The sequence below is a fragment of the Oncorhynchus clarkii genome, chromosome 31 (assembly GCF_045791955.1).
Source record: "Oncorhynchus clarkii lewisi isolate Uvic-CL-2024 chromosome 31, UVic_Ocla_1.0, whole genome shotgun sequence".
In the NCBI taxonomy this organism is placed as follows: Eukaryota; Metazoa; Chordata; class Actinopteri; order Salmoniformes; family Salmonidae; genus Oncorhynchus; species Oncorhynchus clarkii.
Window position 1 is genome coordinate 29,948,814 of NC_092177.1, and position 27,945 is coordinate 29,976,758.

At 42.8% G+C, this 27,945-nt stretch overlaps 1 protein-coding gene across 2 annotated transcripts; it reads right to left on the minus strand.

Moving 5' to 3' along the window:
• Positions 1 to 382: 382 nt before the first annotated feature.
• Positions 383 to 25,128, minus strand: LOC139390699 (ligand of Numb protein X 2-like). 2 transcript variants are annotated; one of them, XM_071138012.1, is made up of 10 exons: positions 17,837 to 18,085; positions 16,271 to 16,902; positions 15,160 to 15,356; positions 12,458 to 12,654; positions 6,620 to 7,057; positions 6,288 to 6,431; positions 5,172 to 5,346; positions 4,692 to 4,932; positions 4,298 to 4,456; positions 383 to 3,074 (listed from the first exon to the last, which is right to left on the minus strand). In XM_071138012.1, the coding sequence occupies exons 2-10, from the start codon at positions 16,681 to 16,683 to the stop codon at positions 2,939 to 2,941; spliced, it is 2,100 nt and encodes a 699-aa protein (XP_070994113.1). In that variant the 5' UTR covers positions 16,684 to 16,902; positions 17,837 to 18,085; the 3' UTR covers positions 383 to 2,938. The 2 variants fall into 2 exon arrangements, with proteins under 2 accessions (XP_070994113.1, XP_070994111.1); XM_071138010.1 differs by lacking the exon at positions 17,837 to 18,085 and adding an exon at positions 24,873 to 25,128 and having other exon boundaries at positions 1,655 to 3,074.
• Between the last annotated feature and the right edge of the window lie 2,817 nt (positions 25,129 to 27,945).

Below are 27,945 nucleotides of genomic sequence, written 5' to 3' on the forward strand. Positions count from 1 at the left end.
ATTTTTACTATTATGATAACACACTAGTAGGAGTAGCAACACCAACGAACAAATGGTAATTCAGGATGTTCTTAAATGGAGGCCACAGATGCTCAAATACCAGGTCATTAACCCTTTAAAAATAATTTACTGAAGTGATATGATTCATAATTTAGCTCAATGTAATTTCCCTTCGTTTAAATTGACTAACACCCAGGTGACACTGGATTCCGAGTCCTCAAATGTATGACATACTAAAAGGATGTGAGTAGCTAATAATTGTCTTTATAGACCCCTCCCCCGACTACAGTTAGCTACTGGAGGGAATGCTCAAGGTTCTTGTATATTTGTAATGAGTGACTTTCAAGGCGGTAACACCAATGACTTAAAAAGACAGACATACTAATAATTAAAACTATATATTAATAGCCTTATGTTTTTATTGATCTACACAATATTAAATACTTGCATTATGTTTTATCATTGAAAAACAGTTCAATATAATCAAACTTATATAAATAACTAGAACTTTTGTCATTTTAAAGTGTTCTTCATGGTTGAAAAGACAAAGGGCGCAATAGCCCGAGATGTACTCTTAAGGAGCCTACCGTTGCTCCTCAAGGACCTTCTAGGTTATTTTCAGAGGTAGACTGGCTTTGGCAGCCAAAACTAAATCTGAACGTGACTCGATAACTCCGAGCATGCTAGACAGCTAATTAGTGCATGGTCCCTCTGTATTCCGTCCGTCTTCCGTAAACAAGCACTGTAACATGAAGATGGCAGTGTGTGAACACTAACCCTATCAAGGTGTGTACTATCGCTGATATTAAATTGTTCTAACGCTTTCAAAACCTGTACTGCAAGCGATGCGTGTTAATGTTCAGAATGAGCGTCAGGGCTTTTTATAACAACTGCCCTTACAGAACGCACCTTCGTCCAATGACTCTTATGTGTAATGTAACGGAACTGAGTCACGATAAAGGGCTAAGGACGCAAATGCCACCGCAATTCAATAACAACCTTTTTGAATGATTGATAGTTAAGGGAAGAACTGTTTCTACCGGCGTCTTAGTATTCTAGCACAACAGCTGCTTCTCAACATCCTCTGCAGTAAACACCCATAACGCCGTATGTTTTCATTACCACGTTGCAGTAACGATAGAAAACAAGAGGCAACAAGTAGAATCTTTTCATTGATCAATAACGATACTAAAATAACCGTTTCTAACCAACCATTTCATCCTTTATAGTTTTCACTGAGCTGAAATTGAGGCCATGATCCTTGCTGGAGAGCCAGGGTTGATTTAAAGCTAATGTCCTCTATCCAGTGCTGCTTGCTCTGCGACTCCATCGTCTTGATTTACATTCTTCCTAAAGTGCTCCTGTGGCAACATGCCTGGCCCACTTACCCATCATGCCACTCCAGATGACTGATATCCCCCCAGCCACAATACAGCCAGAGCCAGGGTACCGATAGTTAAGCAAGCCCCATTGAGAGGATAGCACAACACAGGCCTGTGGGGGAACGGCCATGCAGGAATATACTTGTTTTTTAAAGTGCTGGACTGGTAAACATATTCAATCCCATACCTAGGCCTACTGTAAAACCACACTGCTATTGTAAAGCTCTTCTGGGATGCTGTAAATATTATGTATAAAATACAAAAAGACACAGTACACATATTATTGAGGTTTTAGAACATTACAAAACAGGGGATGGTCCATTTACACAATATATAATGCCTATATTTCCCTTAACTGAAATATGAAACTATACAGAGGGCTCCCATAACATTCTCGGGATTCAATGAGAGACCTCTAGTGTTTTTATTTAACCCTGAAAAGAACAGTTGAAGTGAATCTAATGCTCCAACTAAGGCCAGCAGCTCTGGTCTCCTCCTCTTGTGAACATTACAACTACAATATGCTGGATAATGATGAACAGATCCTCCACGTTCTCATTGGTAAGAAAATGAGAGGTGGGAGCTTAAAGAACAAAGAACATGTTTTTGGTTGTGGCAATTAAGGCAAGTGTTCAAACTTTGATTTGTCCTTTAACATGTACAAGGCACCCACATTAATCAAAGACATTTGGTATGATGCATTGCACAGAAATTGAAGAGATGACTACGGTACAGTTAGGAAGTAAATCAATATTAAAAATCTGCAGCCACTAGAATGTCCTTATATATGGATAAAACAACACAGTATCTGTTCAACTCTAAATAGTACAAAAGGTAAAGGTGTTGGAGAGGATGGGTACATGTGTGACTGGCATCTTTCTACATTGTCAACGGTCACCCTTTCCTAATACATTTGTTACATTAAATCCATTTTCTTCATTAACTGTGAAATTATAGGGATACATATTTCCTAGCCTAAATTAGGCCCTTTTCACATGGAATTTGAGATCGACATATACATCCTAGTTTTGGCTAATACAAATAGGCCAGTAGCATTTTTTTCAAATCATCATTAACTAATGTGGGAAAAGAAACATAAATGAGTATTGAACAAGTACGTCAAATCTGCTGAAAACAAATGCATAAAGCATCCAAGACACAGGGTAAAAACTATTCTTCCAAACGATAAAGATCCTTCCAGTTTACCATGAAACATAGTTCATTGATTGTCAATTCATCTTCCACCCTGATTATCCCAATTTGTTCACAATCACACATCAACTGCCCTTTTGAGTAACAACAACAACAATAATCAACGCAGTGAATCAACTCATGTGTAATTCAGTCCCACTAGTCAGCTAGGGCAATGTGCAAATTGACAATTTATATTACAATCCACATCAGAAGAGATTATGTCGTGAAAATAACAATACAACAAACCTTCTAAGAATGTCACCAATGAGATTCTAGGGTGTTGTGTGCAGAGATGACAAGAGACTCAGTGGAGACATGAACTGAGCAGGGCAGGGTGTGTGTGTCTGTGTGTGTGTGTGCGTCTACACCAGGCTCCCCGGCCAGGACACCACAGTCAGTGTAACTTTATTCTTCTGCAGTTTGAGCATGGGGATGAGGGACGAGTTGTTCATGCCCACCGTGGTGGCTCCGTTCACAGCTACAATCTCATCACCACACCTGGAGACAACCCAGAGGGAGGGACAGTCAGTAAACATGGGACAGGGATGGGTACAATACATGTAACACAATGACCTACCCACCACCCTCATTTTTATATTTAATTTAATTAGGCAAGTCAGTTAAGAACCAACAGCTGTGCAGTAAGTTCCAAATACAGTACAATGGACTTCTACAGGAGAATCACACGTCTAATGTAACCTGGAGACTAGGCTGGCTCCATCTCTACACTCCGTTAAATTTATGTTGAAAGAAGGTATTTATTTCTGCTAAATCCTGTCCTTGGAGAGGCAGGCCTGCACAAAAAGGAGAAGGGTTGGGGTCAATTCCATTTAAATTCAGGAAGTATACTGAAATTCCAATTTCAACTCCCTTCAATCCTTTAACCTCTAGGCCAAACCGTTCAGACGCTACAGATGTTTTCGTGAGAAGACTGATTTTTGGGATATCTCATGGTCTGACAAATACCGCTGTGCTCTCTGCCACCTTCCACCACGGATGTGCAATGCAGACAGGAGGATAAGGTGGATTGAGACACAGACCATGCAAAAACATATCTCTAGCTTAAACAGAGGGATTTTTATGGGGATTTTTAAAATGATGTTACTTAGATTGACGTGTGCTTTTACATGTGCAATATGCAGAATCGTTCTGCCATTTCCTGGTTTCAAAGATTTTAATAGTTTGCCTAATTACAGTTTATGTGACAAAACAAGCAATGTATAGTGTAGATAATCATTGTACCATCTAAACTGCTGTGCAATATCTTTTCAATAAAAAAATATATTGTATTTTTAGCTATTTGAAGCTGGTGTACAAAACCGAAAGGAAAACTAGCAAAAATGAAACTTAAGAACGGGAAGCATAGAAATAGCACACATAGAACAGATCTATCGCTTAGACTTGCTTTCAATACAAATGAGATCTATAACTACATATCTATGTGGATTTGGTTGGATCCCCCAAAACATTAAATATTGCAGCTTTAAATGAGGAAAATTTGATATTGGAATTTGGTTTACTTTCTGAATTGAATTGGAATTGACCTCAATCCTGAAAGGGAGAACATACTACTTATCAAAGAACTTTGCAGGCTTACCGAAACATAACCCCCTCCTTACTACTCATCGCCTCCTACATTTCACCCACACAGATAGTAACGATACATATTTTCTCACTGAGGTTTATTATTAAACTAGCTTCGTCCATGTGAAGCAACTCACTTGAGGCGTCCGTCGAAGTGGGCAGGTGTACCAGGCACGATGGTCTTGATGAAGAAGGGCTGCTGTCCGTGGCTCTCCTCGTAGCCACCCACAATGCTGAAGCCCCAGCTCTCCTGATTGGTCTTCAGCAACACAATGTTACGGCACCAGTGCATGTGACTGTAAGGAGGAGAGGAAGTGGACCAATTCAAATCTCTAAAGTGTCAGTGTAATTTCATAAGCACAAAATGAAAACTTCCATTGTTTTAAATGGCCACCTGAAACAATTGATAGGGTCATTTCTTTCATTCTGTACAGAACATTATCACTCACTATGACACAGATGGATGTGAACTGAAGGCATGCAAACTTGAGGTGAGTTATTTTCCAAACCAATGATTAGAATGTTGTTTACCTTGGCAGACCCAGCCAGTGGGTCCACAGCGGGGCCCAGTTGACATCATCCTCCCTTAGGTTCTCCACAGACTCCATTTCCTCTTTGCCAGCCTCCCCCTCCCCCTCAGGCTCCTCTGAGATGGTCTGGATGACTCTCAGGACTACCTGGGAGTGGGCCGTCTGGGCCTTCAGCACTGACACCGCCTCATTGTAGGTCAGCTGGGTCAGATCCACGCCATTGATGCTCATCAGGACATCCCCTAGGCAACCGAAACCAGAAGCGCGTCAAGAAAACGTAGTCTCTGCATGCAAAGCTGGCTTTACATCAAAAGGTCTTCCGGTTCAATGTGCAAGAGGTATGCATATTGTCTTCCCCATCACTAACATAAATATCCCCGTAGGCATTTAAATCTGAACATTAGCCATACTACTACATTAGATCAAGGTATGGAATGAAAACTGTCATGTGGTTGTAGGAAAGCATAGATCGCAGGAGTACCTGTTTTGATAGTGCCGTCTCGGTGCAGGCAGCCGACAGGCTGGACACTGGTGATGTAGATGGGCAGGCGGCTGCGGCAGTCCCTCCCCCCAGCGATTGTGATGCCTAGGGAGAGCCTCGGTTCCTTCTTCAGACTCACTGTCTTCTCCTGGCTAGAGAAGCCCCCTGGAGGATCCTAGGAAAGACCAGGAAGAACCCTTAATTTGCCTTACAGTCATTAGGTGCATACAGTAGTCCATTCAGATTGACTTCCTGTTCTTATGATCAAAACTACTTCATAAGAATTCTTTCTGGCCAACAGAGAAGACTGGCGTCAAAGAAGACGGGCACAATTTGCCTGACACTACATCCATTCTGGGCTGTGTCGCTATTATCTTCCCCTCTCTATTACCTAGAAGTGAGAAGGATATTTTGACTTAATTGATTCCTTGCTAAACCACTTGTCCAAACCAATGTGAGGCAGCATCTCAGATGCAGCTGTGGACTCGAAACCAGAGGTTGACACTTGACTCTAGTAGCGGAGTGCACGTGTCGAAATCCACGGCTCCTGCCGGCTTCCTTGTTTCTCTCTCGCTCTCTCTGGAGACTGTAAATCTTCAGAGGGATGGGGAGGAGAGCCCTCCCTCTTCCTCCACCTGCAGGGACCCCCCTCCCAGCAACACTCAAAGTCTGGGCTCTACAGGCGAAAGCTAACTGCCAACAGCTTTGATCCTCTGCCACCCAAAGCAACAAACAAACAAAACGTAGTGGTGGCCCCGTAGCGGCAGAGTGAGGCAGCACCCTGGGCCTTTTGATCTGGAGTCAGCAGGCCCCAGAGAAGGGCTTTCATCTCTGGAACAGGGACACAGGCGTCTGTCTGCTCCCAAGGCCCCTTTCACCTCTGTCTGAGTGAGGAGGGCTTCTGTGGAAGTGCTAGGTAGTCTGGACTGGTAACAGAGGGCTGGGGTGTGACTGTGGTGCCATGATTACCTTTACACTATGTAAACATGACAGGCTCTTATAATCCTGTGTGTCCACACTAACTTACACTAGCATACACAATACTAACGGAGATATACAGCAGTTTGGGGTACAGTGATTTGTAGGTTCTAAACGTCGGGGGAGGAGATTGTTTACCTTCATGTAGGTGGAGGGCCGTCTGAAGTACTGGGGTTCTGGAGCCCTCCTGGCCACTCGGCCCTGCCCCTCTCCACCGCTGCCCCCCTCCTCCTGGGGCTCCGGCTGCCTCATCACCACAAAGTTCACCCGCACCTCACTGGCCTGCAGACACACACATTATACACACACGTCGTTCAGGCCTCACATTCAATACACATCCAGCAAATCTATCCTGGGAACGTCCGCTAACATTAAAGTCACTGTTTCTTTAAGGAATTATAATGAATCCTATTTCCATTCTTTGGTCTCCGTGAAATAGCCGTGCTGTAACTTGTCTACATAAGACATACCTGTATGATCTGTGCTGCGCTCTCTGGGGTGCCGTGTCTCAGGTCCTGCCCGTTGATGGCCAGCACCTTGTCATTGTTACATAGTTTCCCGTCCTTTGCCGCCAGCCCCCCCACCAGCAGGTCCAGAATGAAGATCCCAGTCTCGTCCGACTTGCGGATCAGTTTGATCCCCAGCGGATCCGAGCGGTCCCTCTTTACCAGCGTCACCTGGATCACCGTGCCCTGGCTGTGGGCGGTGCCGTGGGGACTGTGAGAGGAAGGGGAGGCAGTGGCCATGTTGGGGGAGGGGGGTGGGTGGTGCTCGAGGCCAGGACGTTGTGGGTGACGGGGGTTGAAGCCCTTCTCCTGCATGACGATGAGTCTGAGCAAAGGACATGGCCGCCGCAGCACGGAGATGGCCCGGCCGTGTGGGATAGAGGCTAGGCTGACGCCATTCACCTAGAAACACAACCCCACATGGTCAGTAACACCGCAGCTGGACTAAATACACAGAGTATCAACAGCTGGTCCCTGCGCTGATGGATAGTGGAAATAAAATACTTTTTCCCTCTTCAAGATATAATTCAAATCCAATCAAATGTTATTTGTCACATGCTTCGTAAACAACAGGTGTAGACGAACAGTGAAGTGCTTACTGACGGGCCCTTCCCAACAAGGCAGAGAGAAAATGTATAATAATAACACAAGGAATAAATACACAATGAGTAACGATAACTTGGCTATATACAGGGAGTACCGAGTCGATGTGCAGGGGTACGAGGTAATTGAGGTGGATATGTACATTTAGGTAGGGATAAAGTGACAAGGCAAAATCAATGAGGGCGCCTTGCCATTACATTTGTATTTTTATAAAAAAAAAAAATTATTTTAATTCTTATTTATTTTTTGCAGTGGCTGCCACCATTTAGCAGTGGCAGTGCGCCGCTGCTAAATGCATATAGGGGAAACACTTATCTTTGACATGTGCTATACAAAAACCGCAGGTACCTCCATTGATATAAAGAATAAATAATTTAAACCTTTATTTAACTAGACAAGTCAGTTAAGAACAAATTCTTATTTACAATGACGGCCTACCAATAATAAAAAAATAAATACAATATAAATATAGGACAAAACACATCACAACAAGAGAGATCTAAGACAAAAACATAGCAAGGAAGCAACATAACATAACAACAACATGGTAGAAAAATGATTGGGCACAGACAACAGCACAAAGGGTAGGGAGGTAGAGACAACAATACATAACGCAAGTCACCCACACCTGTCAGTAAGAGTGTCCATGATTGAGTCTTTGAATTGCGATAAAACTGTCCAGTTTGAGTGTTTGTTGCAGCTTGTTCCAGCCGCCAGCTGCAGCGAACAGAAAAGAGGAGCGACCCAGGGATGTGTGTTCTTTGGGGACCTTTAACAGAATGTGACTGGCACAACGGTTGTTGTATGTGGGGGATGAGGGCTGCAGTAGATATCTCAGATAGGGGGGAGTGAGGCCTAAGAGGGTTTTATAAATAAGCATCAACCACTGGGTCTTGCGACGGGTATACAGAGATGAGAAGTTTACAACTGAGTATAGAGTGTAGTGATGTGTCATATAAGGAGCATTGGTGGCAAATCTGATGGTAAATAACATCTAGCCCCTTGAGAGCACCCTTACCTGCCGATCTATAAATTATGTCTCTGTAATCTAGCATGGTTAGGATGGTCATCTGAATCAGGGTTAGTTTGGCAGCTGGGGTGAAAGAGGAGCGATTACGATAGAAGAAACCAAGTCTAGATTTAACTTTAGCCTGCAGCTTTGATATGTGCTGAGAGAAGGGCAGTGCACCGTCTAGCCATATTCCCAAGTACTTGTATGAGGTGACTACCTCAAGCTCTAAACCCTCAGCGGTAGTAATAAAACCTGTGGGAAGAGGGGCATTCTTCTTACCAAACCACATTACCTTTGTTTTGGAGGTGTTCAGAACAAGGTAAGGGTAGAGAAAGCTTGTTGGACACTAAGAAAACTTTGTTGTAGAGCATTTTACACAAAAATCCAGGGAGGGGCCAGCTGAGTATAAGACTGTATCATCTGCATATAAATGGATGAGAGAGCTTCCTACTGCCTGAGCTATGTTGTTGATGTAAATTGAGAAGAACTTGGGGCCTAGGATCGAGCCTTGGGGTACTCCCTTGGTGACAGGCAGTGGCTGAGACAGCAGATGTTCTGACTTTATACACTGCACTCTTTGAGAGAGGTAGTTAGCTAACCAGGCCAAAGACCCCTCAAGAGACACTAATACTCCTTCTCTGGCCCACAAGAATGGAATGGTCTGCCATATCAAAAGCTTTGGCCAAGTCAATAAAAATAGCCGCACAATATTGCTTAGAATCAAGGGCAATGGTGACATCATTGATGACTTTTAAAGTTGCAGTGACACATCCATAACCCGAGCGGAAACCAGATTGCATACTAGAGAGAATACTAGACATCAAGAAAGCCAGTCAGTTGATTAATGACAAGTTTTTCCAACACACTTGATAAACAGGGCAAAATAGAAATAGGCCTATAACAGTTAGGATCAGCTTGATCTCCCCCTTTTAAATATAGGATGAACTGTGGCTGCCTTCCAAGCAATGGGAACCTCCCCAGAAAGGAGAGACGGGTTAAAAAAGTCGGAGATAGGCTTGGCAATGATGGGGCAGTAACCTTAAAGAAGAAAGGGTCTAAACCATCTGACCAATATGGTTTTATGTGGTCAAGTTCAAGGAGCTCCTTGCCTAACTCACTTTTGCCCTCTGGACAGCCTGAGTGCACTTATTTCTCATTTGCCTGAACGATAGCCAGTCAGCCTGAGTATGCGTGTGCCGAGCCTTTCGCCAATTCTTGAGGTGGAGTAACTCTGCAAGATCACGGTCGAACCAGGGGCTGAACCTGTATTTAATTGTAATTTTCTTTATGGGGGCGTGTTTGTTAACAATACCACTGAAAATGAAAAAAAAAAGAAGGTCCAAGCGTCTTCGACAGAGGGGATCAAGCTGATTCTATACCATTTTACAGAGGCCAGTTCATGATGGAGGGCTTGCTCATTAAAGTTTTTTAGAAAGTGTCTATGACAGATCAGGACAGGTTGTTTCACTGAGCAGCCATTACGAACACAGGCTGTATAATAGTGATCACTAAGGTATCAGTCTGGTGTTTTCTGTAATGAGATATCAGGATTATTTGTGAGGATAACATTGAGGAGAGAATCCTTTTCTGGGTGTTTGGAGTCATACCTTGTGGGAATGGGAATAATCTGAGAAAGATTTAGGGAGTCCCATTTCTTTAGGACTTAGTCAGGTGGTTTAAGCATGTCCCAGTTTAGGTCACCAAGCAGGACAAATTCAGACTTAGTGTAAGGGGCCAGGAGAGAGCTTAGAGCAGGAAGGGTACAGGCCGGTGCTGATGGAGGACAATAGCACCCAGCAACAGTCAACAAAGAGCTATTTGAAAGTTTAATGCTTAAAACCAGCAAATTAAATTGTTTGGGGACAGACTTGTGGAGACAACCGGGCACTGAAGGTGAAAGGTATCCTTGTATTGTACCGACCTCCTGTACAATAGGTGTGCAAAATAGTTGGTCCCAATTTAGAGCAATTCCAGCTTTACAAACATCATCCAAGAGAAGCCCTTCTTAAAATCAATGGATCGACTCAAGGGGAAGCGAGAGATTCATTTGCAAAAAATGAGGAACGCAATCTCCGCTCCTTCACGCATACAGTATCTCTTTATAGCCACTAGCCAGCCGTCCACAAAAGACCCAAAAAGTAGGGGGTTATATTACTGCTCCTGAGGCAGCCAGTGAGGTTAGATGAGAGGTGTTTTCATTCCAAATTGCACCTTTTTGATTGGTCAGCTCGGAGGAAGAGATGGGCTCCGGCATTGTCCTGCACCCCTGCCAGAATAGAGTGAACTGGTATGTCAGCTCAGTTTACAGTAGCACCGCCACATTCCAGAACAGCCGGAGGGGGGGAGGAGAAATCCAAGGAGGAGAGAGGGAGCAAGATCGTGGGAAGAAAGGAAGCTGCATCTTTGTGAAACCCCCTTCAAAGACATACAGTACTATCTCTGTACCCTAGTTGTACCCTTTGGATAAAAACCAGGTGAATGCATTGTTTACATCTGTTTTGAAATAGTTCAGGATCTACTCTCCACAATGTATCCATTTGAATAAACCATTAAGATTCTGAAAGGTCACAGAATATACAAGTAGCCACATTACTCTACCAACTAGTGTCCACTTTCATTTGTAGGGAACCAAATAAGACCCATCCTATCAAGAAAGTGGGTTTACAGTGCCTTCCGAAAGTATTCACACCCCTTGACTTTTTCCATGTTTTGTTGTGTTACAACCTTTTAAATTGATTAAATTGAGATTTTATGTCACTGGCCTATGCCGTAATGTCAAAGAGGAATTACATTTTTTTGAGATTTCTACAAGTTAATAAAAAATGAAAAGCTGAAATGTCTTGAGTCAACCCCTTTGTTATGGCAAGCCTAAATAAGTTCAGGAGTAAAAAATGTCACATCGTAGGTTGCATGGACTCTGTGTGCAATAATAGTGTTTAACAGGATTTCTGAATGACTACCTTCTCTCTGTACCCCACACATACAATTAAGGTCCCACAGACGAGCAGTGAATTTCAAACACAGATTCAACCACAAAGACCAGGTTTTCAAACACCTCACAAAGAAGGGCAACAATTGGTAGATGGGTAAACATTTAAAAAGCAGACAATGAATATCCCTTTGAGCATGGTGAAGTTATTAATCTGATGGTGTATCAATATACCCAGCCACTACAAAGATACAGGCATCCTTTCACCAAGAGGCCAATGGTGACTTTTTAAACAGTTACAGAGTTTAATGGAAAACTGAGGATGGATCAACAGCATTTCATGTTGTTACTCCACAGTACTAACTTAATTGACAGTGAAAAGAAGGAAGCCTGTACAGAATAAATATATTCCAAAACATGCATCCTGTTTGCAACAAGGCACTAAAGTAACTTTCTGTCCTGAATACAAAGTGTTATGATGGGGGCAAAACCAATACAACACATTACTGAGTACCACATTCCATATTTTCAAGTGGTGGCAGCATCATGTTATGGGTATGCTTGTAAGCGTTAAGGACTGGGGAGTTTTTCAGGATAAAAAATACATGTAATGTTGCTGAGCACAGGTACAATCCTAGAGGAAAACCTGGTTCAGTCTGCTTTCCACTAGACACTGGGGGATGAATTCACCTATCAGCAGAACAATAACCTAAAACACAAGCCCAAATCGTGTTGCTTACCAAGAAGACAGTGAATGTTCCTGAGTGGCTGAGTTACAGTTTGGACTTAAATCTACTTAAATCTATAGCAAGACCTTAAAATGGTTTTCTTGCGACAGAGCTTGAAGAATTTTAAAAAGAATAATGGGCAAATGTTGCACAATCAAGGTGTGGAAAGCTCTTAGAGACCCAGAAAGACTCACAGCTGTAATTGCTGCCAAAGGTGCTTCTACAAAGTATTTACCCATCGGTGTGATGGGTAAATTAGATATTTATGAAATTTAATGGGGTATGAATACTTTCTGAAGGCACTGTATGTTTTTTTTTTTTGGGGGGGGGGATCCTGACTGTATAGGTCAAAGCTTCCTAACAAGCACTATCTACACAAAGTGCAGCCATTACCATCGTCAAGGCGATCATTTCAAAGTATACAGCTACAGCACTAAAATTACACGAGGATGGGAAGGAGGGGAGAGGACTGAACATATCTTCCAGGTGACCTATTATCCCTCTTATTTACAGTGAAGAAACTGTCTCACCTCCAGAATGTGGTCCCCTGGGGCCAGCCTGCCGTCATGGCCTGCCAATGAGTCACGGATGATCTCCTGGATTACTATGTTCCCCAGGGGCGTGTCCTTTCCTCCCACGATACGCAGGCCCAACTCCTCTTCCTGCTGCTCCCGAAACATCTCCACCACGTTGGTCTCGGCCACCAGGCTGGACCGCAGGGGGGTCTCTGTGGAGAGACGATGGGAAGGACATGGGCAATGGAGGTACACATGTTTACATATATAGAGACATACAACTTGACACACACACACAGATTCATATATGCTCAAACACATTTTATCAATGGTCCATGGTTGCCTTTTATTGTGTGTCCAATTCTAACACACAGCCCTGGTTTTAGGGCGGGTAGCAAACTATTCCCCAAGAAACACTCACAATGAGCTAATCATTTCTGTGATATCAATCGCCAGTTGCAAGGTAACTTTGTTTTGATGGACTTCGTTCCACGGTACTGGATTACAAAATGCCTGAAGGGGTTCTAAGGCTAGACCAGACAGAGTTTAGATTTGATACCAGGGGAGGCTGGTGGGAGGAGCTATAGGAGGACTGGTTGATACACGTTCTGAAGGTTCAGACGATGATTTGGCCCGAGTGTCTGAAATCCAAAGCCCCCAGCTAAATTAACGATGTCAGCAATACTCCTCTTCTCCAGCTTAGACAGCTCTCTTGCCAGGGATGGCCACATTAAAGGGGTTTGGGATTTTCCCTAAAGTCAACACAGCTGACAGACTGTTTCCACTCATTTCCGTTCCCTTGGGTCGTTCATAAACTCCTTACATCTTCGTTGACCCAATTAACACTGTTAGGGCTGGTACGGTGACTGTATTACTGCCACAGCGGCGGTCACGAGTCACAAAGGCAGTCAAATTCCAAGTGACCGTTTAGTCACTGTAATTAGGCTTCTCCAAGCGCTGATGCTGTTGATGGCCATTAGTAGCCTACCAAACTTGCTAACTGCCTGGTACTCAGCATTCTATTTTCCCTCTAATCACTTTGACATCAACACAAATGTAATCGAAAATCAAATCAAACACTTCATGAGAGCCCATGAGCTCATGTTGCGCTACATTTCTATAGGCTATGCAATTGCGTGAAAAAAAACTGAGTGATGGCCTCTATTAAAAAGAGGAGGATCCCATCACCTTTCTATTGGCTAGGACTACTATATTTATTTCTCAACTTTACTAATATGAAGCAAATTGCTTTTCTTTAAAACAGGAGTATAGCCTACCTGGCTGGCATGAAAATGACCCACAGGAAAAGTGTCCTCCATCCGCTATTCAACTGCATAGATTATATGTATTTTTACCCCTGCCCCTGTTCCGAGACAGGTGCATTATAATGGTCCATTCTAAATCAAAACAAATTTCACACATATACTAAATCATATACTGTATGTAAGGACAAGATTAAATCAAGAATAGTCTGATGGGTGACAATATTAGCCTATCACTTGTGAATGATGCCCAAGGCAAGAAACAATACCAAAACTTTTTTGAATCATAGTCGTGTTCGCATTGCTGCGCTTATAATGTGAGGAAATAGCCTAATAGTTATTGATCAACATTGCGTAAAAAAGTTTTGTTTTTATGCTAGTGGTTGTATTAATTTGGGATCTAGCGCATTCCACAACTGTCCCAGACTATGGAATATTTATTTTTTGCATAGAATTGGTCAACTTTTGTACTATGGAGGATAGTAGATTGACATAGGCTAGTACTTTTGATGTTCGTTAGGTCTACTCATCTTGTTGGCTGACGAAAAATAAATGTGGACAGTTCTTCCAATATCTTCAATATGCACCTCGGAATTAGATAAGGAGGCGCAGTTGCGTCCCCGATGTGTCTGTCTTCACTTGTAGCCTGTGAGAAATACCCGATCAGTTGATGGAGAGCCATGTGACTGAGAGGCGCTTCGGAGCATGCAGCACTCAGGGATAAGGGAATTATAATTATTATATTTAGCCCAAGGTCACAACGGCCACTGGCCACAAAAGGAATAGATTTTTTTAGGGGGCATATCCTTTCTATTTTATTCAGCTTTGTTCAATTGTATTCTTCATACTATAACATTTTTAAAATAATGCCATGGAATTCTAAGCAAATCTTGTCTGCTAAATTAACTAGTGTAGCCCACAGCAATATGGCACAGGACCTAACATCAGGACCTACCATAAGGACAACTCAGAGTATGCTATTCTGTTCATCTGAAATAGACTACATTTTCTTCATATCATGATTCTTTAGACCTGTCTAAAATAAATCATGGATTTATTGTGAAAGTGTAGGCTATATTACATAGGAACATCTACATTTTAAAAAGTATAATAAATCTAAGGTCTGCATCAGTGGCTTGTAGGCTGTGGAAGCCAGGAGATGCTAAATGTGTTTATGTTAATTAACGGTCAATTACCGTGAGACCGGCAGCTATTTGCTTAACAATCACCGGCTGACAACATTTCGTGACCGCCACAGCACCTAAACGGATATAGATTTTTCCATTCTTAAAAAGTTCAAATGTTTTCAATGGGAGCTCAGTGCTATTTACTTAGACTGACAGACTATCATTATCATACACATAAAATCAGACTTCAGACATAGTGACGTCTGTGAGACGTCTAACTCTTTGCGGTGTGGGCAGAGTAGGGAGTGAGTGACGTGTGACATCTTACCCTCCTCGCTCTCCTCGAAGGCGGGGTTGATGAGGCCAGGCTCTGGCAGGACACCCCGGGTGGGGGTGCGGGTCATCGTAGGGGTGTGTTTGGCATCAGCATCCAACTCCCCCTCGCCCCTGTTCCCCTTAAGGGCTTTCCGGTGGGGTCTCTTCCTCCTCTCCGCCTCCTCCTTCAGCCTTCTGAAAACAGGACATCTGAGAGAGGGAGGAGTGGGGTAGAGAAAAAGAGAGGTCAACCTTCAACAGTCCTTTTATTTAACCCTCATGACATTTGTCCAAAACAGTCAGTGAAGGTAACCTAAAGTATTGACCAGAAAAAAAGAGAGTACGATTAGATGTTTATTCATTTGTTTCAGTGAGGAGGATCATTCTAAAACGCCAAATGGGGCTCAAGCTAGAGGTGTGGAAATGAATAGATTTAGTGACTGGTGAGGGAGTTAAAGAGAGAGAGACTATGGGAAGAGGAGAGGAGCTATGCAGATGAGGAGGCTATTTTACTGCATTGCAGGGAGTCTGAGGGGGGGACAGGTCGAGTGTGATTAAGTCAGAGAGAGAGCTACTGCTGCTGGTCCTGCTGTCTGAACTTTGCCTCCTCTCTGTTTGCACTGGGCGGATGGCTGCAACATGACCAGCTATCACAAAACAACCTTTACCCACTACTGACTGCGTCATTGTTGCTCGCTAACCACTAAGATGATAAGCACCACACTGGCCACGTGATGAAAGGGAAGACTAATCCATAAATTACACTCCTCCCGGAGGGTATGATATTTGAGACTGAACCTCTCCTTTGAATCCAGGTACTATGTAATTAAAGCTATTTCATTGAAGTCTAAACGTGACTGACTTATGGTCAGTGTATCCATGTTAGGTTAACATTTGACAGGCCTGTGTACCCATTAACTCTAAATGAATTGCGTAGGAAAATGCATGTCAGGCATAGGCATAAACAAATTCAGGCAGAGGGAAATGGACACATTTAAACCAGTGTAAAAAGACAGATCCTATTTAGGCTTTTTTTACTGTTGCTGCAAAGCTTAACTCTAAACAAAATATCTTTCCCATCTCAAACTCCCGCTTACTTGTGCCCCGGCCACAACCCTCTTTACCTGTTGTGCAGATGGGGCTGCAGCTCACAGCGCTGCATCTGCTGCTGGCACTCAACGTGGTGTGGGCAGAGCACGGTCAGCTTGTCCAGCAGGTTCCTGACCAGCAGGCTGGAGGGCCGGCACTGGTGCAGCTGCAGCCGCTGGCGGTCCACGGGACAGAAGTCCTGCTCCTTCAGGAAGCTGCTGAGGCACTGGAAGCAGTAAGTGTGTCCGCACGGCGTGTCCATGGGCCGCAGCAGGGGCTGCAGACAGATGTGGCACACCAGCTCATCATCTACCTCATCCTGGTACTCATACAAGTGGTTCTCCTGGCCCCCTTCATGCTGCTGACCACAGTCCTTACACATCTTTGCCCATGCCAGGCCAGCACTGCTGATGCTGCTGCTACTGTTGGGGACATTGGGCTCCGTCATGGCCACTGGCTGGAATAGCTATCTAGCAAGTTCAACTTCCTTTGTTCCACTGTCCAACTTTCTCTGTTCCCGCACTCACTCTTGATCCCAGAAAGGAAGTGCCTGCTTAGATTATTTCATAAGGGGGCAAACATCCCAGACTGAATCCATTGAAAGGGGTGAAGTTGAAACCCTGATCCACTGTTCGTCCTCTCCGCCTCATGTCTTCATCCTGGATTTCTGTTGAGGGGAGCACAAAGAGGTCTGCAGTTAGAGTTGGTACTTTTCCTACTCATACCGACCGGCACAACAGGAAATTACAAATCCACAGAGCGGCAACAATATGGAGGCCAGCCGCAGCTGTTTCCTCTCAGCCGGTTTCCTGAGGAACTAAAGGAAATGAAATGAGGCGAGAAAAGGAGAAAAAAGGACTAAAAGTGAAAACCGTGCTAATGGTAGGAACAAAGGCATGGCACTGGGAGAGAATGAGAACTCTGAATGAACTGGGCAGAAATGCAATCCCCATCACTAATGACCCCCTCGTGCCCAATCAGCAGAGTTCTCCATCCCTCTGTGAGGCTTCTAATCTCTCCACTAATTCCCTCTCTTTAGGAGAGGCTGATTATTAATGCATTCTTCGGCAACAAGTCTTTTGGCAACAAACTCTACACATGTGCAAAGAAAAGGAGCTGATTTGTACGTTTCAATCAACACTCTCGTCAAATGAATCGTAAAACCCACAAACTGCAAAACAAACTAACAAGCATATATCAACATCTTACAAACACAGGAGGTTGGTGGCACTTTAATTGGGGAGGACAGGCTCGTGGTAATATCTGGAGTGGAATCGGTGGAATGGTATCTAATAAAAACACATGGTTTCACGTTGACGCCATTCCATTTGCTCCGTTCCGGACCTTTTTACGAGCCATTCTCCCCTCATCAGCCTCCTGTGCTTACAAAGTACACTGAGTAGGAGTTCCTCTCCAACATTACTGATGCAAATACTGTGTTTACATGCCACCATTTCTTGTTCCACTTTGTCACATGGTTAAGATCAGATTCCCTGCATTCACCGGTCCCAGCACTCCTCTCTGACCCCGTTGAGAGGTCAGCAAGGTAAAAGAGCAGACGGATTCTTTATCTTGTTCGTCATTAGCTTTGTTCCACCTACCTGAGAAGCTGATATCAGCGTTGTCAAGAACCCCAGCCGGTCGGCAGCCACTGCATGCAAACGAGAACCTCAAACCCAACAGCTGTGCTGGCTGCCTGCAGCCTGACTGAAACCAGAGCTCCACATCCCCGGCACACAGTCAGTGGATCTGTGTGTGTGTGTGTGGCAAACTGAGGGGGAGTGGTGTGACTAGGCACAGGGGAGCTCGGCAGAGAGGAGGAGAGGCGTTCAGCCTGCCTCCGTCGATTCCTGAAGAGGGGGGAGAGGAGGAGGAGTGGAGGGGGACTAAAACTGCTGATGTCGCACTAGCTCAGGCAAAACACTCGGAGACCAAACCGAGGGCTGACCAATTACACAGAGGCTGGTGTACACACACACACACACACACACACAGCCTGAGGTCAAACAGGACGGCCCACTCTCTCGCCTTTCTTTCTTGTTACTCAAGTGATCCCTCATCTTGTAATGGATAAGGGTCATGGATCCTGTGGCTGGGTGGAGGAAGCATAACCAAGGTTCTGCCCCACTTACAGTATTTGGGAATTCACATGACCAGGCTCCATGGCTCTACAAATAATCAATCTGACCTGAGACTACTTCAGATGAAGGCCAAGGGTGTCCTATATTGGAATTCTGTACATAACAAAACAAACCCTACCCATTTTAGTGGAATGCCTCCTTTTCAGCACATGCTTGTTTAGACTTGCCTGACCGAGAGAGATTAACCTAAATAAAATTCCTCATAATCTTTGATATGCATATTTGCCATAGCATAAAAGCACACTGTCTATAAATGTTTAATAGGAGAGAGCTGGACAGAGAACGTGTCCTAAGGAGTGGAAGGATCCATTGAGTGTCATTGAGGAAGCAGCCCTTGCTGTTATTAAAGGCAGTGGGCCACTGAGGAGCCAGGCAGGCAGGATGTGATGGATGGCCTGCTCAGCCCCTTAGCCCTTCCACTCCAGCTCTTTCTGGATGGTGGAGGCCCTCTCATATACCAAGTAGGGACGGCTGGGAAGCCATGTGTCAACGTCCACTCCCCCCCCAGACACACACTACTGCAGTGGTTTACGATGTTGTGGCTGTTCCTCAAGGACGCACACTGCTCATTCATGGCAGTGGTGAGACTAGCTACCATTAGGGTTGGGGCGGTATACAGATTTTCATACCGTCATACAGTTTTTGTACCATACCAGGGTATACGGTATTAACGGATGTGCACACAAGAAGCGCTATTATTACTTTTATTTTTTGACGCACAAAATAATTTAGGCAACATGGATCTTGATCCAGGAAGGGATTGAATGTCTCTGCTGTAACCAAGAAGCTTGATCTTGCCACCTAGCAAGCAAATAGCAAACCAAACGCATAGCTGGAGCCCTGAGCTGGATATCATTTATTTGACACATCTTAGACAGTTTACTTGTATTTATAAGCAGTGGCGTGGCACCCATTTTGTTTTTACGGTATTGAAAATCATACCGTCGGTATGTCTATATACCCCGGTATATACGGTATATCGCCACAAGCCTAGCTACCATACAGAATCCCTTGGTTATAACTACGGCCACTACACATCCCCTGGTTATTACTGCTACTACTGCACATCCCCTGGTTATTATTTACACATCCCCTGGTTATTACCACTGCCTTTACACATCCCCTGGATATTACTACTGCCTTTAAACGTCCCTTGGTTATTACTACTGCCTTTACACGTCCCCTGGTTATTACTAGTGCTTTTACACGTCCCCTGGTTATTACTAGTGCTTTTACACGTCCCCTGGTTATTACTAGTGCTTTTACACGTCCCCTGGTTATTACTACTGCTTTTACACATCCCCTGGTTATTACTACTGCTTTTACACTAGTGCTTTTACACGTCCCCTGGTTATTACTAGTGTTTTTACACGTCCCCTGGTTATTACCCCTGGTTATTACTGCTACTATTACTAGTGCTTTTACACGTCCCCTGGTTATTACTACAGCTGCTAGTGCTTTTAAACGTCCCCTGGTTACATCCCCTGGTTATTACTAGTGCTTACACATCCCCTGGTTATTACTACTGCCTTTACACATCCCTTGGTTATTACTACTGCCTTTACACGTGCCCTGGTTATTACTACTGCTTTTACACGTCCCCTGGTTATTACTAGTGCTTTTACACATCCCCTGGTTATTACTAGTGCTTTTACACATCCCCTGGTTATTACTAGTGCTTTTACACATCCCCTGGTTATTACTAGTGCTTTTACACATCCCCTGGTTATTACTAGCGCTTTTACACATCCCCTGGTTATTACTAGTGCTTTTACACGTCCCCTGGTTATTACTACTGCTTTTACACATCCCCTGGTTATTACTACTGCTTTTACACATCCCCTGGTTATTACTACTGTGTTTACACGTCCCCTGGTTATTACTAGCGCTTTTACACATCCCCTGGTTATTACTAGTGCTTTTACACATCACTTGGTTATTACTAGTGCTTTTACACATCCCCTGGTTATTACTAGTGCTTTTACACGTCCCCTGGTTATTACTACTGCTTTTACACATCCCCTGGTTATTACTACTGCTTTTACACATCCCCTGGTTATTACTAGTGCTTTTACACATCCCTTGGTTATTACTGCTACTACTGCACATCCCCTGGTTATTATTTACACATCCCCTGGTTATTACCACTGCCTTTACACATCCCCTGGATATTACTACTGCCTTTAAACGTCCCTTGGTTATTACTACTGCCTTTACACGTCCCCTGGTTATTACTACTGCTTTTACACGTCCCCTGGTTATTACTACTGCTTTTACACGTCCCCTGGTTATTACTAGTGCTTTTACACATCCCCTGGTTATTACTACTGCTTTTACACATCCCCTGGTTATTACTACTGCTTTTACACATCCCCTGGTTATTACTACTGCTTTTACACATCCCCTGGTTATTACTAGTGCTTTTACACATCCCCTGGTTATTACTGCTACTACTGCACATCCCATGGTTATTATTTACACATCCCCTGGTTATTACCACTGCCTTTACACGTCTCTTGGTTATTACTACTGCCTTTACACGTGCCCTGGTTATTACTACTGCTTTTACACGTCCCCTGGTTATTACTAGTGCTTTTACACATCCCCTGGTTATTACTAGTGCTTTTACACATCCCCTGGTTATTACTAGTGCTTTTACACATCCCCTGGTTATTACTAGTGCTTTTACACATCCCCTGGTTATTAGTAGTGCTTTTACACATCCCCTGGTTATTACTAGCGCTTTTACACATCCCCTGGTTATTACTAGCGCTTTTACACATCCCCTGGTTATTACTAGTGTTTTTACACGTCCCCTGGTTATTACTACTGCTTTTACACATCCCCTGGTTATTACTACTGCTTTTACACATCCCCTGGTTATTACTACTGTGTTTACACGTCCCCTGGTTATTACTAGCGCTTTTACACATCCCCTGGTTATTACTAGTGCTTTTACACGTCCCCTGATTATTACTACTGCTTTTACACATCCCCTGGTTATTACTACTGTGTTTACACGTCCCCTGGTTATTACTACTGCGTTTACACATGCCCTGTGTAATAGTACTGCCTTTACACATTCCCTGGTTATTACTACTGCCTTTATACATCACTTGGTTATTACTACTGCTTTTACACATCCCCTGGTTATTACTACTGCTTTTACACGTCCCCTGGTTATTACTACTGCTTTTACACATCCCCTGGTTATTACTACTGCGTTTACACATTCCCTGTGTAATAGTACTGCCTTTACACATTCCCTGGTTATTACTACTGCCTTTATACATCACTCAGTTATTACTATTGCTTTTACACATCCCCTGGTTATTACTACTGCCTGTACACATCCCCTGGTTATTACCACTGCCTGTACACATCCCCCGGTTATTACTACTGCCTTTACACATCACCTGGTTATTACTACTGCCTTTACACATCCCCTGGTTGTACATAAACCTTTCTTTGATTCTTCTTTCATGTTATAACTTTATTAATTATGTCTGTTCAACTACTCATCTCCTAAAAGCGCATGTTGTTGTGTATAACCGATCTAAAGTCCCATTGAGCTTCAATGTTTAATATCATATATTTTAATCAATGGTTTCTAATGCTAGGAGGCAATTGCTAGGAGGAAAATCCTCAGTGGTATGGATGTTTTCATAATTCTTAGTCACTCGTTATCTCGGGCTAAACATGCTTTGACAGCAGTGGTATACATTGTCAACGTGATGTTGCATTGTTAAGTACTGAAATGTTCATGTGACGTTGAATCCTGTTGAAAGGTATGTTCTGATGGGGGAAAATGCCTCAACAACAATGAATAATCATGTGACATTCAAAGCTTTCTAGGAAAAATGTCTTGGCTCACCATTAAAGTGTCCTTTTTCCAATGCAACTTGTGGTTGCATTGGAAAAGTAATTGTCACATGTGCTCCCTCTCCGGCCTCTAGGTCACTAGGCTGCTCATTATGGCGCACATCATTACACACACCTGTGCGTCATCAGACTCACCTGGTCTCCATCACTTCCCTGATTACCTTCCCTATATATGTCACTCCCTTTGGTTCCTTCCCCAGGCATCATTGTTTCTGTTTCATGTCTGTGTGCTGTTAATGTTTCTTGTTTTGTATTATCTTACGTTTATTTTATTTAAACACTCACTCCCTGAACTTGCTTCCCGACTCTCAGCGCACATCGTTACAGTCATTCATAGCCAGGTGAACTTTTAAGTCAGACAGGACTGTCAGCTGTTCAGTTACTGTGGTTATAACTGCTATATGACTGACAATAAAACTCACCTCACAAATGTCTCCATTGTGTCTCCATGTCACATGTTCCGCCACACCCTCGTGAAGTGAACGCAGGGGTAAAGCCATGAGGCAGACCGAACAACTCCCTTGGCTAAGACAGTATTTAATCATATAAAAGGGGTGTGTCCTGAAGGATTTGACTCGGATTGACTGAAAGTGAAAATTCAAGCAATGCCAAAACAGAAAACCTCCCCCTTAAAATTCACATTGCTTCATAATCTACCCACTCCCTTTCTACCAGACAGTCGCATGATTTGCTAGCCACCCTGGAGCCTTGAGCATGGTACCCATTGGTACCACAGTCTCTGCTACAGAGACCCATCCAGGTTAAAGCGCACAGTCATAGGCTCTAATCCTCCCACTGTTCCGCAGCAGACCACTGTCTGAAGAGAGCACACTTCACACTGGGCTCCAGAAACAAGACATCAACTTCTGACCATGAATATCTATGAATATCCATCCATAACTAGAGAATAGCTGTAAGTTTAAGCAATATTGCCTTGTGCCTTGTAATTCCATTACCAAAAACACACATATCTTGAAGATATTTTATAATTTGTATCCCTCATGAGGAGGGAGGATAATGAAAGTTCACAGAAGTAACACGTAACGGTAGACCTACCAATTAGTTATAGTGATTTCTTTTTATGATATCAATTTTGTTTATGAAATATGAAGTGATTAAAAGTCGTAATTCCATTATCAAATTGTTAACGGAATTATCAAAACATTTGTAATGCAATTACTGCAACTGAATTGGCTACAAGAGGAAATCATAGTGGTCACAAACGACAGATATTTAACAAGAGTTTTTGGAAAACGAGTTCGCATAAAAACAAAGTTTACATATGCACAGTTCTTCCACTAAATGAGCTTTTGTACATTTTTTCAGTCTAAATTGTTAAATGTAGTCCTTGTGCATAGTTGTGTGGTTTGTTAAACTTGGTTTTTGTTTGGCATACATTTTAAACAGTCAAAGCATCATTCCATTACTGTGAAATTGCCCGTCTTCTTTTTTTCCCTTCTTTTAACTAGGTAAGTCATTTAAGAACAAATTTGTATTCACAATGACGGCCTACCCCGGCCAAACCCTAACCCAGACGAAGCTGGGCCAATTGTGCACCGCCCTATGGGACTCCCAATCACGGCCGGTTGTGATACAGACTGGATTCGAACCAGGGTGTCTGTAGTGAAGTCTCTAGCACTGAGATGCAGTGCCTTAGACCGCTGCACCACTTGGGAGCCCTAATAATCATGTGAAGTCGATGGTTCAATTGATACAAACAACCTCCTGATTTAGGCTCTTGGAAAAATGACACCCGTTTCCCATGGAGAGGAGCTCAGCATTAACGAAAATAACGTCATTAACCAGTAGCCCCTACCACCTCAAGATCAAATAGGACTGTCTGAAATTGCCATGCACATCCTGGTTGTATGAGCAAATCTTCTGTTACCTCTATTTAAATGCTTTAAGTCAAATTATGTACCATTTCAATATTCTGTATTATTGCAATATTCACTGTAAATAACACCGCCTTGGTACTATAGAATAAAACATGTTTTTGTTTATTTTTATTTAACATTTATTAAACTAGTTATATTCTACATTGTTACATCATTCACCAGATAGTGCCCGCTTTTAATGCTGACACACAGGCTTCAGCACCATGGTGTTAATGTAGGTAAAAGAGGCCATCATTGGGGCTGGTCTATTCCTTGGTCAGAAACCATAAATAATTCACTGTCCCCCACTGACACCAACAGCTGATGACGAGGTTAACAACCGAGCAAACATTCCCCTTCCTTCATTTATACATTGCACACGTATGGCAAATTTATTGCGTGTAAACCCTCCTATACATTTTATGACATAGGCTATTATTTTATCTACTCAAGTCACTGGAAAATAATGCGAAACATTACGCAATCTAAAAACAGAAACTTACTGGCCACATTACGTTCTCTCACCTTCAACAACACAGCGGGTGATATGTGCTACCTTTAATTAGTTGGAATGTGTTAGGCTAGGCTATATTTTCATACACTTATGCTATAGGTGGACTGTATGAAATGTGTGAGAATACATTTGAAAAATGTAAAACAAGCATGTTTGATGAGAGAATAGAATTTGCGGGAGCCGAGACCATAGAGATGGCCGAGACCGAAACTCGTCTTCTTACCTGTGTGAAGGGCTTTTTCCCGGAAGTAATAAAACAAAGACGGTCGTGAAATCGTGCTATGACTAAAGTAGCCTATAGCCTCGAGAAACTCCGATAATAAAGCTAGAAACTATTAAAATAATCCTATACGTTATATTTCTGAGTGAATAGTACAGATCATTCTTCACAGGGCGCCGCCTCAGGTGTTGTTGGTTGTACAGGCCAGAGATGGAAAAGTCAGCGAGACATCCCACTCCCTCATGTTTTATGTTTCAATGGAAGTCAATGAACCAAGTAGTCCAGACCCAGCTGCTATCGCATTGGTGTCTATGGGAGAACCACCCCCTTAAGTAGACAGGAACTGACATTTTTTTCAATGGTAAATAGCCAGAGTGAACTACCTTTATTCATCTTCCATCTTTGCTCCAGGCAATATTCCTAGTTTCGAACAACAAACAAGTAGGATCTGACGTAAAAGTGATATTCAAATTAGCCAGGTTACTTTTAAATGTTTTGTTCACTTTCCAATGAATCTTTCTCAGTATCACGTGGATTGCGATAAACCATTGCCATAAACCACTCACTGCATAGGTATCCTTTATCTTTAATTATTGAACAGCAAATCAAATTGTATTTGTCACATGCTGAATACAGCTGTTGTAGACTTTACGACGAAATTATTGCTTACGAGCCCTTCCTGACGATGCACAGGATACAAGTCACTATACCACAAAGTTGGGTTGGAAGGACCTGCATGAACAAGGGCAGTCCCTTGTTCAGATTCAGTTTTGACATAGTAGCAGCCTATACTGTAGCCTAGGAATTCATAAAACCCATTTAGGGAAATGTAGATTTGAATTAGCTAAATAAACACTATGTGGAAGACCATTTTATGCTTAAGGGTCAATCAGCAGTTCCTACATTCATTGTTTGACTTATAAATTAATGATATGTACACATTGATTCTTGAATAATATAATTTAGAAATTTCTCATGAGCTTAGTTCGAGTGCCGCACCCCATCAGAACCCAAATATAAGCTTATTTTACTCAAATGTTTATAAACAAATGTAAGGTAAACAAACACTGTATAACCTCAAAATATGGTTAAAACTCTCCTTTTGATATCATGGATGGTCAGACCTTCCATCCATAGCTCTGTCTATGAGTTGGAGAGTGGTTACATTGCTCCAGCCCCATCCCCTAGCTTTTTACTGAAACAGGGGCAGGAAGGACACTTTTTTTTTTTATTGTTCCTACTGCTGAAGACAATTTTTCTGCTAGTAGTCTACAATGTAATGACCAATTGAGTATGAATGATGAATTGAGGATCAATTGAGATTCCAGAGTTGTGCGACCATAACAGTTTTATGAGAACAAATTGTAACTGTGCTCATTTCAATTGTAATAACATTCCCAGTTTCTCTCTATTCTCATTACATTAGAGAGTGAGGAAAGTGACACACAATACAGTGTTTGTAAGCTATGTTTTCCCTTCAGTGCCTCCCAAACCCAGATTTATGGGTAAGAAGAATCACATTGAATGAAAAGGAGCCGTCTGAATGGTGCCCAATAAAGTAATAATACTTGCTTTGGGACCCTGCCAGTTAAAAGGCTTTTGACACATGAACAGTGTTAGCTTCATACCCCCTGCAGGATGGAAGGGAAGTCTCTGCGTCATAAAACCTCTCTGTTAAGGCCTGTTAAAGCTACATCCAAAGATTGACGTTTGTTGACATGTTGTGCTCACCGGATGAAATCGTTTGGTGTAACACTTTTATCACAAAAATGTGTTGTGTCCTAATTCTCTCAAACCTCAATTAACTGTCATTATCATTACTATGTATTTCTAAACAGTTTTGTGATAACATCACAGCCCACTCTTCAGAAAAACATCTAGAACAATGTTATTAACTGTAGCGTAGACCATTTTTTGGTTCTTCCCACCAACAGATCCAATGGAAGAGATCTAAAGATTGACGTTATAGGGTACAATTGCAATATCCAGCAGCGGGAGGTAATCATTTGTGAATTACTGTAAACCACTTGAATCGAACAGAGGCATGAGGAGCCTCTTGTTAACACTGTCACATTGCTTGAAGAGAATGAGCTTTGGTGAGTAAGAGTGACACCATGTGGTCAATTGTAGCATGACTAACACAAGTTAAAGATAGACTCAGTGATGTGATGTCTATACAGCATAGTGGGTCAATTCCCACAACAACTAAGAGTGTTGAAGCGGGAGGCTCAACTTCTCCTCTGTTTTGGTGCCCTGGCTACCGCGCTTGTGAACTGCATGAAGCGAACTCATGCACAGATACTGTGTGACTGTGTGAGAGCGAAGTCTTTCATCTCACTCATCTCAATATCTGTGGAGCTGCTCGTGGCAACGTCATTTTGCTGAGCCTACCTTTAATGACCAAGCGTTGCTGTTTCACACTGACCCAAGTAAGGGTACAAATGTTGTGTATTTTCCTGTCTTTTTTATTAAGGTGTTATACATTTGCACAAGTTTCTGCTAGGATGCAGGTTGTTTTGAACAAGTTAATGCATGACTGCAAGTTGTTATGATGACTAAATGTCAATCTTATTTTGCCCAAATTAATTCATCTGTTTTGTTGCTATTATAAAGCTCTATTATGAACCACACCAGAACACACAGTAAATGGCAAGCGGTACCGATGCACGTCTGGAACCAGCAGAACCCTGAACAGCTTCTACCCCTAAGCCGTAAGACTGATAAATAGACTATCTGCATGGTGTACTAACTCTTTTGACTCATCATATACGCTGCTGCTACTGTTTATTATCTATCCTGTTGCCAAGTCACTTTACCCCTACCTACAGTATATGTACATATCTACCTCAATTACCTCGTACCCTCGCACATCGACTCGATACGGGTACCCCGTGTATATAGCCAAGTCATCGTTACTCATTGTGTTATTCTTTTTCACTTTTTTCTCTGCATTTTTGGGAAGGGGAAGTAAGCATCTCACTGTTAGCATCTCACTGTTAGCATCTCACTGTTAGCATCTCACTGTCTGCTGTTTACAAAGCATGTGACAAATAAAATTGTGTTTGATTTGATTTGA